This window comes from Phyllobates terribilis, unplaced genomic scaffold, assembly GCF_046119375.1.
Source record: "Phyllobates terribilis strain yellow unplaced genomic scaffold, ASM4611937v1 Scaffold_3__8_contigs__length_932513732, whole genome shotgun sequence".
NCBI classification, from domain to species: domain Eukaryota; kingdom Metazoa; phylum Chordata; class Amphibia; order Anura; family Dendrobatidae; genus Phyllobates; species Phyllobates terribilis.
In genome coordinates this window covers 352,847,278-352,865,171 of record NW_027362763.1, presented here as the reverse complement: position 1 = coordinate 352,865,171, position 17,894 = coordinate 352,847,278, and the positions used below count along the sequence as shown (strand labels likewise).

The window sequence follows — 17,894 nt, the reverse complement described above, 5'->3', positions numbered from 1 at the left end:
TGCACCTGATAATGCATCAACTACAGCCTGTTTAACAAAATCCTGAATTACTGACATGTTTTGATCACCAACTGATGGTATAACGCTAGACCCCTTCTTTCTGGGAGGACCACTTAAATACTGTGGCTCATTAGCCACAAACAATTGACTGTCAGAGAATCTGCACCTGGGGATATTCCCCCTTAATCCTCTGACTGGTGAGAAAAATCCCATACTCTAGCAGCTTGAGCCGCCAGAATTGATTGAGGAGTAGCTACTACATTCCCCTGACCCATTGCTGTAGGCATATGACTGGTCATAACTGTGAGCTTCACTAATAATATGCCCTATAATATGCCCTCCACTAATTTGAGGCTGAGGTAAAAACCCCAAAGAGCTAGTCTCCCCAGCGATCTTACCCGCTCCACTGGTTTGCTGCAGAACTGTCTTCCGATGCTGTGCTTCTGATGCGGACCCCTTCCTCTTGTCGCGGGGTCTCTTCTGCTGCGCGACGTCGAAACTCGAGTGCGCTTTTCCTTCAATGCATGTGCGGGAGCCTACCTCTGACTAGACCCCGTGCGACGCCGAGAAGGAGACTGGCCCAGAGAATTCCGAACGCTCGCTGTCCTCTTCCTACGGACCACCGTACCAGCGCCCCCCCCCCCCCCCGAGGTAAACTAGCGTCATCACCTTCACGCTCCCCCGCCGGCCCTGCAGGTACGTTCATGCTTGACACGGCATCCTTGGAAGTCCCGGCTGCAGGCCCTGACACTTGCAAAGCGGCATCCCCAGAGTCCGGCGCAATAGAAGGGGGAATTGCTAAGCAATTTTTAAGCCATTCCAGTCCTTCCTCAGCATTTACTCTCTTTAAAAGCTATTAGGAGAGCATCCATGGTGACGTCTTCTCTTGAGCTGACCAGCTGACTGACGCTCTGTCTTCAGTTGGATTTCAAAAAACTGCGGATCTTTCCCGCTCAAACCTGACAGCCAATCAAAAGGCTGTCACCTCAAAAACCCAGCAGTCCAGGCGGCCACTCACAGCTCACCTGGCCTCTGTTGCTAAGCTCTCCTTCTACCCCTGGAGAGCTTCATCCCTGAGGATACCTCAGAGGCTGCCAAGCATACTAACAAAAGCCATAACTGCCAGAGTATAAATAATAATGTACACCCCATTAGACAACTAATCATAAGGAGGGCTTTTTCCCATGAAACCCACACCTTACCAGGTTCTGCGGGTTGCCCATTATTATTTTTCCCCCTCCCCTTATCTCCACCCACAGGGACTCTACATTTTCATTAGATTCACATATATTCTCACGCAAGATGGGTTTTAAGGATGATTATACATATAAACACCCCCCCCCCCCCTCACTTGTCATAATTATTTTCCAACAAAATTAATTCTAATTCCTCCATTTTGTTGGTGAGGCTTCTGGCATTAGTGTACATGCATTTTATGCATCTCTGTACCTCTATTCCTTCTTACTAGATTGACTCTTCTAACCCCACCCCCAATTTCTTTTTGTGCCCACCACCGCTGGAACGGCACCAGCATCGGAGTCAACTATAAGTGTTTTTGTTTTATCGGCAGCATACATTCAGATTGAGAAGGGGTTTGTCCTAGTAGTGGACATCCCCTTTAACTTGGTGGAAGATTATCAGTTTTCACTCGCTTACAAAATTGATAAATGAGCTTTACCTCATGAAATGAAATTTTCAAAGCTAGTGCAAATGTTAAAGGGAATCTGTCAGCAGGTTTTTGCGATGTAACCTGAGGGCAGCATGATCTAGAGGTTGAGAACCTGATTACAGTGATGTGTCCCTTACTAGGCTATGTTGTGGTTTCCATAAAGTCAATGTTTTAACTTTGTAACCCCTACCCACAATAATTGGCGGCTTTGTTAATTTGCAGTGTACACAGCCAGCTGTCAATTAAATAGCAGCATTAGACCAGCAAGTGACAAATCGCTGGAATTAGGGTCTCTGTACCTACATCATGCTGCTCTCATATTACACAGCAGAAACATTGGCTGTGGCGCCGATTTTACGTCAACAGCACCTAACAATGGATACAGCTAACAATTGGCTATTACTTTTAGGACCCAGTTTGACGACAGTATAAGTCGTACCAAGATGGGACAGCAATACATGGAACTGACCGGCGGGTCTCCCTACCAGTGTGTGACCGCTTCATAGAAAATGCAGCCCTTTGTCTGTAAAAGAAAACGCAGAAAAAATGCTGCAGGTGAACTTGGGCTATATTCAAATGCCGCTTTTTTTGTGCATACCTTCATGGTTTTGATGTGTTGGCAAAAGAAAACCGTGTCAAATACAGGCATTTTTTTACTGTGTTTTGGGTGCGTTTTTGATGCGTTTTGAGGATGCTTTTTTTTTCTTTGAAAAACTGAAAAAATTGACATGCTACAGATATGAAACTGCTTCAAATCTGCAAAGAAAAAATAAGCCGCATTTGCACGAGATTTCAGTAATATCCTTCCCTGTCATGGTAAATGCTGCATTTTGTGCTGGAGAAACATGGCAAAAACGCGACTTGTGAGCATAGTCTAAGGCTACATGTCAAATAGGATAGCCACTCCTCAAAAAATGTATGTATGTATAATTTACATACACACTGCTCAAAAAAATAAAGGGAGCACTTAAACAGAAAATAACTCCAAGTAAATCAAACTTCTGTGAAATCAAACTGTCCACTTAGGAAGCAACACTGACAATAAGTTTCACATGCTGTTGTGCAAATGGAATAGACGATAGATGGAAATTATTGGCAATTATCAAGACACCCTCAATAAAGGAGTGGTTCTGCAGGTGGGGACCACAGACCACATCTCAGTACCAATGCTTTCTGGCTGATGTTTTGGTCACTTTTGAATGTTGGTTGTGCTTTCACACTCGTGGTAGCATGAGACGGACTCTACAACCCACAGAAGTTGCTTAGGTAGTGCAGTTTATCCAGGATGGCAAATCAATGCGAGCTGTGGCAAGAAGGTTTGATGTGTCTGTCAACGTAGTGTCCAGAGGCTGGAGGCGCTACCAGGAGACAGGCCAGTACATCAGGAGACGTGGAGGGGGATTTAGGAGGGCAACAACCCAGCAGCAGGACCGCTACTTCTGCCTTTGTGCAAGGAGGAACAGGAGGAGCACTGCCAGTGCCCTGCAAAATGACCTCCAGCAGGCCTGACGTCCACAAATGGGGGTTGTGCTCACAGCCCAACACCGTGCAGGATGCTTTGCATTTACCACAGAACACCAGGATTGGCAAAGTCTCCACTGGCGCCCTGTGCTCTTCACAGATGAAAGCAGGTTCACACTGAGCACATGTGACAGACGGGACAGTCTGAAGACACCGTGGAGAGCGATCTGCCTGCAACATCCTTCAGCATGACCGGTTTGTCAGTGGGTCAGTAATGGTGTGGAGTGGCATTTCTTTGGAGGACCACACAGCCCTCCATGTGCTCACCAGAGGTAGCCGGACTGCCATTAGGTACCGAGATGAGATCCTCAGACCCCTTGTGAGACCATATGCTGGTGCCGTTGGCCCTGGGTTCCTCCTAATGCAGGACAATGCCAGACCTGATGTGGCTGGAGTGTGTCAGCAGTTCCTGCAAGATGAAGGCATTGAATCTATGGACTGGCCCGCCCGTTCCCCAGACCTGAATCTGATTGAGCACATCTGGGACATCATCCAACGTCACGTTGCACCACAGACTGTCCAGGAGTTGATGGATGCTTTAGTCCAGGTCTGGGAGGAGATCCCACAGGAGACCATCTGCAACCTCATCAGGAGCATGCCCAGGCGTTGTAGGGAGGTCATACAGGCACGTGGAGGCCACACACAATACTGAGCCTCATTTTGACTTGCTTTAAGGACATTACATCAAAGTTAGATCAGCCTGTAGTGTGTTTTTCCACTTTAATTTTGGGGGTGACTCCAAATCCAGGCCTCCATTGGTTAATAAATTTGATTTCCATTGATTTTTGTGTGATTTTGTTGTCAGCACATTCAACTTTGTATAGAACAAAGTATTCAATGAGAATATTTCATTCATTCAGATCTAGGATGTGTTGAGTGTTCCTTTTATTTTTTTGATCTACAGAAGTGTCATTTTGTAAACTGCATTATTGTATAATTTCATTGAGATTTTATTTTTATTTCTGCTGTACATTTTTAGAATCCATATAAAACATATTCTTGTCCAAGAACTAAAGTGTCATCAATATAAAACAAAATTACTCAAGAAGTCTTTGATGAAACAGCCAAAGACATTATTAATAACACTTCTCGGTGCCATCTGTTGTATACACAGAATGTAAGATTTGCAGTGGCAGCATGGGAGGTTTTATATAGAAGGCCATGTGCTGTGGTATATAGACTTTACTGGCAGGTCGTTTGATGTAACTTGTGTGGCTGGGCCAAGGCTGTTTTGTCATAGATTGGGACGGACCCCTCCAGCTTTAATTTAACTTCTTAAACTTTCAATGACCCTAAACCTGAAATGAATTGATAAAGGTTAGCGACCAAAACTTGGCACTAAAGTACGAATATTGAAAGTAAGATTTTCAAATCATTTTGTCATTTGGACTAAATTATTTTTTCGTATTGATCAGTTGTTCCTAGCCTGCCAGTGTCTTGTGTCCCAGAAGTTTATATATGCTTATTTAATGAAGAGGAGTCCAGTGCTGGAGGCAGACCCCCTCACGTTATATGTACTCCTGACAAACCTCTCCCTTTCAATCCTACTTCCTCCAAAACTCAAGTGTCACTAGGCGCGTGGCTTTGTGCCTTTCCCCATCAATAACTGCTTGTTTTGATTTTTTTTTTTATCCTTTGTCTCATTATTTCTTGGATTTATCTGGACAAACTGACTGCTATTCACTACTAAATCTCTTCCGCATTGTGTGCTTTCTTGATGACATTTTTTTAACTTTTATTAGCCTTACCCATAACTCTGCTTTGGTAATCCTCTGATAGAAATGCTCACATGTTAACCTCATTCTTTCTATATTGAAGCACTAGGAATCCATTAACTTGTCCTGAGAAACTGGTTTATGGTGTTTTTGCAAATTAATAATTTGCTAATAAACGCGGCGCTTCAAATACACATCTGAATTCATAATGGTTCATTTTCTGTATTGTTCTGTTGGGTGAGAGAAGTGGGTTATGAGTGGAAGCAACTTGGCTGTTAATTGTACAGCAGCATGAACAGAAAAGGTATGTGTTGTATAATTATCCATATCGATTTATAATTGCAGCTAATTTATACAAAAAAAAACCTTTTTAATTAAAATGTCTTTTTTAATACACTTGCAGGTTATTCAGCTATTTAAATAGAAAAAAACAGCAACTTATTTTTCCCCTGGCAGCCAAATAGTGGCCTTAAATTTTACATGCTGCACTGTTGGCATTAAGGTTCTCTTCATTAAGGAACGATACCAATAGTTTGTCACATGACCACTACATCCACCTTTTGTAAAGTTTGTCTAAAAGATCCATTGATGCTTCAGCTGTTTATTTTTGCTCGAAGCAATATTTTAAGTTCAATAGCTAACATCTAGGTACTATTTAGTTGGTCTCCTTATTTCATAACTTAATGCGTATGGAGAGATGGGATGCCGAAAACACACGAGGCCACTTATCACTTAGTCAGGCTGCTATCCAACTCTTAAATGTGTGAAGAATAAAAAAAAAACAAAAAAACATTATTTAAGCTGCATTTACACTGCAAGATTACGAACGAGCGTTCTTAAAGGGGTTGTCCCACAAAAAAAGGTCATTTTTATCAATAGATCTTGGCATAAGAATTTCCACAATTGGATGTGCTGAGATAATCTTATAAATGTGCTCCTGTTATGTACTGTGTAATGGCTGGGGGGAAGCAAAAGAGCTTATACCGATATTACAGCAGGGGATCGCAGCAGATTCTTTTTGTGAGGTAAAACATTTCTTTGCCTGTTTTTAAGCCAGGGCTGTAGAGTTGGAGACTAAGTCGTGGAGTCGGTGTCCATTTTGGTGGAGTCTGAATCTGAGTCGGTATAAAATGGACTGACTCCAACTTCTAAAATATCTAATAAATTGGGTACAGTAGTTCAATGCAGATTGTGGGGAATATTTTTTTCATAAGAATTTGGGAAAGTTATGAAATGTCCTATAAATGTCTGTCCTATTCCTGATCTAAGGGTCTAGACTTTTAGCGGAGATGAATCTGTGCTACAGTAAATTTATCACTTACACATGAGCCATGTATGAGGGCTTAGGAGTCTGAGTTGGAATCGTAGGTTCGACTTACCGACTCCACAGCCCTGTTTTAAACCATGTTTTACTTCAAAGAGTCATTTGCGATATCCCAGCTATTTAATTTGTAATGGGTGGGAATTTAAACAACCTAAGTTGCTATCATAGATCTCACAAACATGATTAAGGTGGGTTTACACCACCCGACTTGCAAAATTAAATGACCACCAATCAGTTACTTTTTTGCTAAATGATGGTCGTTTAATAGCCTGTTTAGACAGGCAGGCAGTTCGCATTTCCTATGCACACCACACAATCCATAATAGATCCTTCTACTCAAATGTGCTGTCAAAAACATTGCCATCCTAAGTCCTGTTTACACAAAATAATGCGCTGCCCAGAACGATGCTTTAAAACGAACCAAAAGATCATTTAGGTAATTTCACCCTACAAACTAGTATTTTGCTTATACTTTAGGTGATAGGTAGCCTGTTCACACATCAGTTATTGGTAAAATATCTTTACTAGGAATTTTTGAATTATCATGCTGTTTAAATGCAGCTTTAGAGTACTGTATCCCTTACCAGTTTCTATTACATGTTCACAGAAGGATATAAATAATGACCACGTTGTTTTGCCAGTGTAAAAAGAGAAACTTCCAAGGTTTTTCCCACAAAGTTAATTTTAAAGTTGATTTTAATCAATACATCTTTGAAGAATAATTTCTACAATTGGATGTGATTAATAAAATGTTCCTGTGCTGAGATAATCTTATAAATGTGCCCCTGCTGTGTACTGTGTAATGGCTGTGTCTGACCGGAACATGGTCTGATCATACAACAGCTCCTGGGCAGGAGGGGAAGCAAAAGAGTATACAGACATTACAGCACAGGAATACAGCTGATTCTTTTTGTGAGGTAAAACATTTCCCTGTCTGTTTTTAAACATTCTTTTACTTCAAAGAATCATTTGTGATCCCCTGCTGTAACATCTGTATATTATCGTTTGCTTCCTCCCCTGCCCAGGAGTTGTGGCAAGATCAGATCATGTTTCGTGCACAGTCAGACACAGCCATTACACAGGACATAGCAGGGGTACATTTATAAGATTATCTCAGCACAGGAACATTTTTTTTTTTTTTTTTTTTTAACACATCCAATTGTGGAACTTATTCCTAGATCTATTAATTAAAATGAAATTTGTTCATGGGACAACCCCTTTTAAAGGTAATCTGTCAGCACTAGTGTTGAGCATTCCGATACTGAAATATCGGATATCGACCGATATTCGCGGTATCTGAGTTCCGATATGGAGTTCCGATACTTTTAGAATATCGGATACCGGAATCGGAAGTTCCCATAATGCCTGCGCTCTGCAGTGTCTCTGAAGGATGACCAGCTGGATGGCAGTACTCAGCTGCGATCCAGCCTGTCATCAGAATGCCATCCCAGCGTATTAATATCAGCCCCCAGCTGTCTGCCTAGCCTTTGCTAGCTATTAAAATAGGGGGGACCCCACGTCATTTTTTTGGGGGTCCCCCATTTTAATAGCTAGTAAAGGCTAGGCATTCAGCTGGGGGCTGATATTAGTAGTCTGGGAAGCTCCATGGGTATTACCCCCTTCCCAGGCTTCAAATATCTGCCCCAGTCGTCTGCTTAACCTCCGCTAGAGACTAAAATTACGGGGAACCCCACGCCAATTTTTTTTTTAATAAATCCTTTATTTTAACACTAAATGACAAGTACAGTAAGCAACACTATCACTGTACTTCTTATATATGTGACTGACATGTTTCTATGTATCTAATCTATGTGTGATGCTCTATTCTTTCTATTCTAAATTGTCGGGTACCGATGCTGAATTGCCGGCCGGCTTTTTTTTTAAAGAGACGGTGCATGAAAACACTATTTTTTTTTAATAAATCCTTTAACACTAAATGACAAGTACAGTAATCAGCACTCACTGTACTTATTATATATGTGACTGACATGTTTCTATGTATCTAATCTGCGTGCGATGCTCTATTCTTTCTGTTGTAAATTGTCAGGTACCGGTGTATGCCGCTGCTGAATTGCTGGCTTTCATGTAATATATTCTACATTATTCTTAGTTGTTTTCCTTCATGTAGAATTAACCTACAAGGAAAGAAAGGGTTTATTTTCATTCCGATATTTGTGTCCCATTGACTTGCATTGGTTTCCTGTATTTTTTGGGTATCGGTCCGATCCAATCCGATATTTCCCGATATCGGAAGGTATCGCTTAACACTAGTCAGCACAGAATAACTGTTCAAACCAAATCCTGGCACTTGGCCAACCTAGGTGTGGCCAAACACTTAGGTGCACCTTCCTACCTACTTGATTTCCATCTCTGTCCACCCTTCTCTGAGCCAGAGCTGTCAATCAATGGGGAGGTGTGGTGGAGTGGATATTTAGGGAAAACAAGTAAGTGGGAAGGTGTCTTTAATTGTTTGGCAGCACTCAGTGCTTGTACTTGGTTGAACAGTCATTATGTGCGGACAGACTCCCTTTAAAGCCCCTATATACATTAGACTAATGCTGGCTGAACCCACAGATATTGACTGGTTCAGCTGACAATCTGTGTATGTGGGCACCGGTCGACTGATGGTTGATGGAGAGATTGGCATTCCCAAAATTTTACATGCCCGAACAACCTCATTGTTCTCCTTGATTCGTTAGCTGACAGCTTTCTCATAAAGAACAAGTGCTCGATCGAATGAGCGCTCATGTGTATGGGAGAGATGGCTATTGGATGAAGCACCATTTGGCTGATGGCCATCTAATGTGTATGGGGGCCTTGACACATTAAAAACCCTCTCTAAACCGCAAAATCAGATCTACATCCAGTTACCTGACATAGTGGTGATATGTCGATCAGAGTAAGGTTTTTCCTGTCCACATGGAATTGCTATTAACGCAGTGTTAACACTTCTACTTGCGAACTGCAGTAATATCCCATAACCTGTTATTCATTTCCAGATATTGACCTCTAACCACTGTTATATTTCTACTTCTGCATTAAGAATTTATAACTGGGAACACTGTTCTTTCTGACAAATCTTGATCTGCCTATAAAAAACTTATGTTCAATTGTGTCTATTGTTGAAGTACAGTACTTGTCTCGTGCACTTGTCTGTTGCAATTTTTTTCTTCAAGCAGTTCTAAAAAAAAAAGTAATTTCTGCTGCTCATTCTGGACAGGGTAGTTCAGCATTTGGAGAGCTCCGGTATGATTCTGTTCATCCATACATTTCTTTCCTATGTCTGTTTTGAAATGCTGCAAGTTTCAATGGTGCACACTAATATGGTATGGAAAGTTTTTGCCATTGAGTTGCTCAGAGCTTGCCTGTTATTTCAAGTTAATTTTTCTAGTAAGCTGTATGTGTACTTAAGAAATGATACCATTTCTGGCAATTATGTTGTGTCCTGTATATAAATTTCTAGACCGTTTTACCTTTTGCAGGTTCTAGCTCTAATTTTCAGTTGTCTCTGAGCTGCTGGGTGGAGACTAGCTTTTATGATGTCTCCTATTCATAGTACACAGATATGGATTTCTTCTTTTGTCTCTGTAGCACATGATCAAAAGAAGCTGCTATAAGGACACTGTATAACAGAACTGAACTTTGTATTTGTTGACCTGTTACCCTTCGTCGCTATTTTCCAATGGTCTGCCCATTTTAGTTACTCTGGATGAGTTGTATTGCAGGGCTATGGAGTCTGTAAGCAAATCTCCAAATCGGACTCCTCAATTTCCCTGACTCCCAACTCTGACTCCACAGCCCTGCCGCACTACTGAGCATGTGCATAAAGTGCAGCACAGATTCATCTCAACTAAAAGCCGAGATCCTTAGATCAGGAGCAGAACAGACATTTATAGGACATTTCATAACTTTCCAAAAATTTACTGCACATCCTGCATTGTACTACTGTACCCAATGTATTATATATTTTAGGAGTCCGTCCATTTTATACAGACTCCACCAAAATGGACACCGACACAGATTTCACGACTCCAACTCCACAGCCCTGGTTGTCTGTCATATAAATATTTTTTTTTTCTCTCCAATTTAATTGTCTCCATAATAATGAATATTTTGAAATTTTGCTGCGGTCTGAAGAAAAACGATCGTACTTATTTTTACTTTTTTTATTTTTGTCCTTCTGTTTAACATGTGTAGACCTTACTGTTTTTAAAAGCTTAAAATAAAGTTTCCCAGTTCATTGATGACCATTTTGACTTCCTATGGGAAAGCGATGCAACCGCCATCTACTATTTAAAGCCTGAAAGGTCTACTGCACTGACAGCTGAGTCTTAGGCGAAATAGCAAGTCTTACTGCCAATTGACTTAATTCCAGAATAGGTGTTAATTGCCACTCTTTTCTAGGCTGTTGGGATTACTACTTAGAGATGTTCCACTATTTTGAATTGAAAACAATCGCCTCTCCTTTCCAAATCTTTGAGAAAGATTGGCTCCATGCACACATGGTAACTTAACATGTGCAGCTTCGCATGGGTTTTGCAATGATTAAAAGCTGTAAATAAACAAGTGCACAACACCCATTAATTTTCCACTGACTAAAATTAGTACCCTTTCCTTTAAATGATGGCTGTTTACTAGATACCTGTCTGTCATTTACTGTTACAATATAGTATTCATTTCTGTATTATCAGCTACTTCGGGGACTTTATGGTAAATCCGTTTCAAGACCTGTTCACAGTAGACTAAAGTCTGCCTATCACTCTGACATCGGTGAGATCTGCCGACAGTCTGTACATATGGCCTCACTACTTTTACCCAACAGATTGCAGGGGAAAATAAGGATCTGGCCTGTTGTATTTTAGCGGTTGATCCTTTTGTTCTTCCTGGAGTTAAGCTGGATCCACCAGTGGTGCTCTTATAGAGAACATAGGGGTGCTTATGAGAGATGGCTGTTTGCCAATGATGGTCTGTCCAACAGCCATTTAATTTTTATGGGGGGTCTTTAAGCTCGCTTCAGGGGTCCACCTTTTACAGACTGAAACGTCTGGATAGACTGCAATCTCCCAACTTAAACAGCCTCAAAGGTATACTGTATATTAGGCTTGTTAGTTCGGGTCAGACCCACAATCAGTCTGGAAATTGCTGTCTGTACGTGGACTGTGAAATGTAGATATGTAAGGCCGGCCTAAAACTCATAGCTGGAAAAATCCTAGAGTTGGTGTGACCATAGAACACTTTAAGAAAAATGTAGCTAATGCTTTGCATAACTTCTTTAGACGTTTGCTCCCCGCTCTTTCAACGCTGCATCCCTAATGCTCCCCATTGGTCTTCTGCACACGCAGACTGAGACTTCTGCAGCCAGGGTAAACGGGTGGGCTGGGAGCAAAACAGTGAGTACATCTATTTGACTGTAGACTGACTTTTTTTTTTTTTTTTTACACAGGTTGTAAAACCAGACATCTGTGATGGTGATAAAACATCTGCAGCGATAAACACCGTACAGCCCGTTGCCGCTGCGCATCATGTACGGGATGGATCAAAGAGCCCGGATCTCATTATAGAGGCCCAGTTTGAGTGTGGCATAGAAGACCTCCACACTAGGTTATCTCTTAATGCTGAAAATGGCAAGTTTGTTTTGTATGTTCTGTGTTTGTTTTTTGTTTTGTGTTTTAACACGACTTTTAAATTAAACTTAAGTTACATGTACCAAGGTTTCACATAATGCCCAGTATATCCTTTGTAACAGAAATCTAATACTTTCTGTGAGAACAGTGGCTCTACCCACAGTTTTTACATTGCACCCTGATGACGACAATTTGATTTTCCGATCATTAAGAGCTTGGTTAGTTTTATGCCACCCTCCATTTGTCAGAAGCTACTAGGCTGCCTCCGTTTCCTTATACTAGTTTGGAGTTGTTAAAATTACTGGCAATTGCTAATATAGGCGCATTAGAAAGTCTATATTTCTCGACTTTACAAGAAATAAAGATGTGTTCACAAAGTAACCGACACTTTTTATGGAAAATCCCGTATTTTCATGAAGAATAAGGGATAAAATAGGCACACTACTTGGACAGCCCCTTCTCATTCTTCATGTTTGGCCCCATTGAAATAAAAACACCTATGCTCTCCTCCCGTGCTTGCGCTGTTTCAGCGGTGTAGGCATTTCATTCCTGGGGCTCACTTAATGTCACATGAGCCCTGCACCTGGTCAGCACTGACGTCACTGTCCCCGCCTTAGGACAAATCAAACATCAAGAAGAAGACTGAGATCAGCCAGATCCCTGACTTCATGTTCAAGGCATGGATAGTAAAGCCGGTTCTGATTGGGCGCAGGGCTCGCGTGACGCAATAACCTCATGTTTGCTACGGGAACGCGAGTGCCAACATCGCTGAAACTGCCGGCACCGGAGATGAGCATAGGTGTTTATATTTTAACGGGGCCAAACATGAGGAATGAGAAGGGGGTTGTCTAAGAGTAGTGGTGTTCACTCTGGTCTTGCTGAAGGGGCGCGCTGGAGTCACATGCTCCTGATTCATGAAGACGTGTATGCCTCTTCATGAATCAGGAGCATCAAACAAGTGGCTCTAGCCTAGCCACAAATCTTACTCCAGTCCCTCATGTAGTAAGATTTCTGGAATAGTGTATACGGCGCATGTTTTCAAAGCTTTTTATGCCAGAAAACTGGCCGAAAAAGCTTTGTATCTGGCCCATTGTGTTTTAGGGACTGTTCATGGGTGCTCTCCTGCCTTTATCGGACAGTAGATATTGTACATGCTGGGAGGTACAATTGTGGAGGCTAGCGTTTTAAACATTGGTACACAAGCCCAATGCTTACCTCAGCTGTTATAGCATCAATTATGCACTAGCATCCCTGACCCCCTTTGCTACATCAGGCTGGAGAAAATACCTGGGCACGCCCTTAGAATGAAATATTTCCAGTACAAACAATGTTCACAGTAACTTCTTCTTTGTTCACATCCAAATAGCTTCAAATGGGTAAAGAAAAGACATTTAATTGCTTTCGTTTGACTAGCCCCTTTGGGGTATGTTCACACTTTGCTGATTTGCGGTTTACACTTTTTGCATCAAGTCTGTGTTGTAAAGGGATCATGGCAGCTTTCCAAGGCCCCTCAGAGAGTCACTATGAAATTAATGCTTTCTGTGTACCCTTACTAACAAGCCATTTTCATTGTCTAGTAGTTTTTGCCATATGCAGAAATCAAACTTTATTACTGTGTTGGCGGCATGTTAATTAGTGGGTAGCTAGTCATGGTGGCATTTTTATACATACTAGTCCTCCCACTAAAGTGATCACGTCCCTTTGAGAGCAAGTAACATGATTTGTAAGAGTTGCATTATTGCTGGCTCTCTGCGGATCCTGCCTACATGACAATGTGCCATAAGGTGGGTGTACGCACCGAGGCTTCACCCGCACACTGCGAACGCCCGGCTTACTGCACGTTGTCAGACAGATTTACAAAGAGCCTGCAGTGACGCAGTTCTTGCAAATCATGGTACTCATTCCCACAGGGATGTGACCACATGATTAGTAAGTAGGGTGACTAGTCTGGGAAAAGCAATGCCCCCATGACTATCCATGCATTAATTAGCATATCACCAGTACGATTATGAAATGTTTTCATTACTGAATATAGCAATCAAGAAGACCATAAAAGGGCTTGTTAGATTGAGTATAGCAATGGCAATAAATACATGGTGGCAGTGTGGGGTTTCTGGGGAAGCTGGCATGTTCCCTTTAAAGGAAGTCTGCAGTGGCAGGGCTACAACACATTGTTTAAAGAAAAGATGCTGCAGATCTGCAGCAACATCTAAAGAAAGAAAGGTAGGGGGAGGTGATGGGGGACCCACGATGCTCATGTCTGCGGGAGATTCCTAAACTTCATGCAGAGTTTCCATGTTGGTCTCTGTGCATCCCAGCACACTATAGTGACATGCTGTCTCATGTGAGCTCTATAGTCTGATTGTTGTGGGAGCATATGATGGTACGTCAGAGGGTAGAATCATGATTTAAATGTAGTTTTTAAATTTTCAATTTTTTCCATATTCTCAATTTTAGCACTGAACTCACTACTGTAGTTTATTGTGGATCAAGGTACCCCATTAAAGGGAATCTTTCAGCAGGTTTTTGCTAGGTATTCTGAAGCAGTGCCACCTGGTCCGGCAACACCCTCCGCTGTGATGAGCACCTCTGTGACTTTGGACTTTGCACATACAGAGCCTGGTGGGGGCGGGGTTAGCTTCCTTAGCTCTGCTGCATTTGCTAAATCTAAAAGCTCTGATTGTGTCACTGCTGCACCCAGGAATCATTGGATTCAGCTTCTCTTTGCCTACACCATGCTGCTCTCTGGTGAGGTAGCAAAAACCTGCTGACAGATTCCCCTTAATATCTATAGGGAAAATTCAAACTAAATATGCAAGAGGAATTGACATTCTGTGGATTGAAACGTTTGCTCAAAAATATATTTCCACCCAGATAATAAAAGCAGTATATGTATGAGGCTTCAAAAATAAGCCCTAAATAAGCCCTGTAATTACAAGTTTTTTGTTAGGATGTTTTTGTTTTTTTTGCTTTAGTTTTTTTATTTGTAGCCTATGGACCCCATTCATCAAACCGATATGGCCAGAATTCTGATGTGTAAGGTTTTTATATGTCGCAACATTTATGCACACCGTTTAACTGCTCAATAATGTAGCCACTTCTGGCGTTTTTGAGTCCTGGACAGCTCAGCTTAACTTTTTGAAAGTGGGTGGTACTTGGCCAAGAGAGGGCATGGCCTCGTAATGAATTTGGCATATCTTACCGCAGTGCATAAAGACACAACGCCTACCTCAATGAATTGGGGCCAATGCTTTTATTTGGAATTATCTTGTTGATTGTTTGAACATTGCAGAGATTGGAGATCTAGTGGTCATCTAATACATAGCCAATTTTTTCCTGTTAGAAATAATGGCAGACAAATATGTCTTTGTAATGCAACCAAAGTCAGTCCATTAATCCTAATAAAGAGCAGGGGATGAGTTAATAGAACTCCATGTATATTAAGCAGTCAATTAAAGGGGTTGTCCACTACTAGGACAACCCCTTCTTAAACTATATGTTCAGCCCCGATAAAATAAACCTATACTCACTTCCATTCCAGCGGTGTCTGCTCTCTGTCCCGGGGCTGTGATGTGGTGCAATGACACAAGATACCCGGCGCCAAATCAACGCTGGCGTCACTGTCCCCGTCTCCTGTCAAAATGAACATGAAGTGGAAGTCAGATCAGCTGCAGCCCTGACTTCCACTTCATGTTAAGTTCTTATGAGGACGGAGACGGTGACAACAGCGTTGATTGGGTGCTTGGCATCACGTGTCATTCTACCGCATCACAGCCCCAGGACCGCGAATGTTGACACCCCTGGAATGACGCCAGTACTGGAGGTGAGTATAGGTAGTGGATAACCCCTTTAAGTCAGTCTACTAATCAATAATGTCTGTAAAGCCCTGCAGGATATGATGGTGCTATCTAAGGCCTCATTCCGACATCACTGTTTTTCATTTGCGCACAAAAAGGTACAGGTGTTGTTAATGGATAAATAAGTTACAAACTTCTCCTATACGTTGCAATTTTAAACACTGACAATGTGTAGATGGCATCCATGTGCTGTACGTGTTTCATGGACCTACAGACTTGTATTGGCATTTTACATCCGCAACACTGGAAAATATCTTGCATGTCGCTGTGATTTTTGCACGGACACAGTCCGCAAAATAAAGATGGAAGTGTGAATAGCATAATTATAATGGGCATGTGTTGTATCTGTCAAAAATACAGATAGAACACGCATGGGCAACACTGATGTCTAAATGAGGCTGAAGTAAAATAAATAAGTGGTCACGATGCTATTCTGTGAATTGTCTGCCTACCCTTATGTTACCATCGAATGGGGGCTACGTAGCATTGATGAATAATGTGTAGCTGAGTAAGCTTATCATTGGCTGCAGGAGAAGCCAATATACAAGACTACAGGGCGTCCTGTTACAAGGAGGGAATAATATCCTTCTATATATCTGACAGGTAAATTGTTTCATAGTTTATCAAAAAGGTAAGGACTGAGATGATTTCTAGGGCCATGGAACCGCCAGGTATGGTGTTGCAAGTGTATGGTGTAATTGTAAGAATGGAAAGAATGAGAAACATTTGAGGCAAAAGCAAAATTTAGTGTGTAACTTTTTGAAAGACAATAGAACAAAATTTTCCTGAATGTCCTTATAGCATAAATCCCCTCTGGGCCAATACCAATTCTCTATCAATGAGCACAAATGCAGGAGACCTAGGTTGAGCCTAGGAGTATGGGGGTCTCTGCCATAACAATTAGGGGAGATGGCTGTCGTACGAATGATCGATCCAGTATGAATGGGGCCCTATCGCTTTAATATGTACAAGAAGCAGCTTGATTGATTTACTTTGTATTGACTTTAGCTCCTGCTCTGTGTGAAGCGTCAATGCTGCACTACACGTTGTGCTGAGCCCGGCAGCATTTGTTTCTAGATGATACATTAATGCATTGGAAAAACTATTCTAGGTTAACAAAGCTGCTCTCACTATATCCCCCCTCTCCCTCCTAACCTGTCACCATACATAACCTCCCTTTCCATTTTGCTCTGCAGATGTGTTTTTTTTTATATTGAATGTAGGCCTTTTCCTGCTATTACGGAAGCCCACAAACACTTGTTGAAATCTCCCTACAGATCAACTTTCAGCAAAAGGGAGTTTAATCTCCTTTTGTCGTCAGAAGTCCAATATATAAAGATGGGTTTTGGAAAGCTAATTTTGCAGCTCCTGCTAATTGCTGTGCCGGATAGATGACTCTAGCATAAGACAGAATGTGGTTTCTTAAGAAAAGAAAATCCAATCCTGGTTGATTTCTGCAATCTATTAAAAATAAATTGCATTGTCAAGAGAGATCACTTTACTTATTGTAACAACATAGTGGAATTTTAGTAAGTTCACAAAAAGCTGTGGCATATATCTGAGATGTGTTGGGCCTCTACTGTACATTTATATGTCTTTTAGTTTTATGCAAAGTTTGTTTTTTATTTTTATTTCACATCAGTATTTGTAATAAAAAACTACGTGGGGTCCCCCCTTTTTTAATAACCAGACAAGAGAAAGCAAACAGCTGTGAGCTGGTCTTATTATGCTGGGAAAAGGCCAAATATCCATGCACCTTCCCAGCCTAGTAATATCAGCTGTCTGCTTTGCATTTGCTGGTTATTTAACCCTAGAACGCGTGACCATAAAAAATCTACTTTTTCACATACCTGGGGCCTTTTAGGCCCGTGTGCAAATAACATGGAATAACTCAAACAAAAATGACAAACCACTATATACCTGAGGAATACCTGGAGTTTCAAAATTCTAACTAAAGTAATCTTGCAGAAAATAGAAAACTATTAACAGGGCGGGCCTGCGAGGCCCCAGGTATGCGTTCTAGGGTTAAAAATGGGGGGACGCTAAAAAAAAAAAAAAAGACATTGGGTCCCCCCTATTTTTAATAATCAGGGAAGGCAAAGCAGACAGCTGGGGGCTGATATTAATGGGCTGGGAAGGACCATTGAAATTTGGCCGCTTCCTAGCCTAATCAGTGCAGCCCTC

At 41.7% G+C, this 17,894-nt stretch overlaps 1 protein-coding gene across 4 annotated transcripts in view; it reads left to right on the top strand.

The window, feature by feature from the left end:
- DIS3L2 (DIS3 like 3'-5' exoribonuclease 2) overlaps nt 1–17,894 on the top strand; it is a 366,019-nt gene that overhangs the window by 123,552 nt on the left and 224,573 nt on the right. For all 4 annotated transcript variants that reach the window (XM_073675255.1, XM_073675258.1, XM_073675259.1 and 1 more), the window contains one exon: nt 11,673–11,853. In XM_073675255.1, coding sequence (XP_073531356.1) covers nt 11,673–11,853 — 181 coding nt within the window. The remainder of the gene's footprint in view (nt 1–11,672; nt 11,854–17,894) is intronic.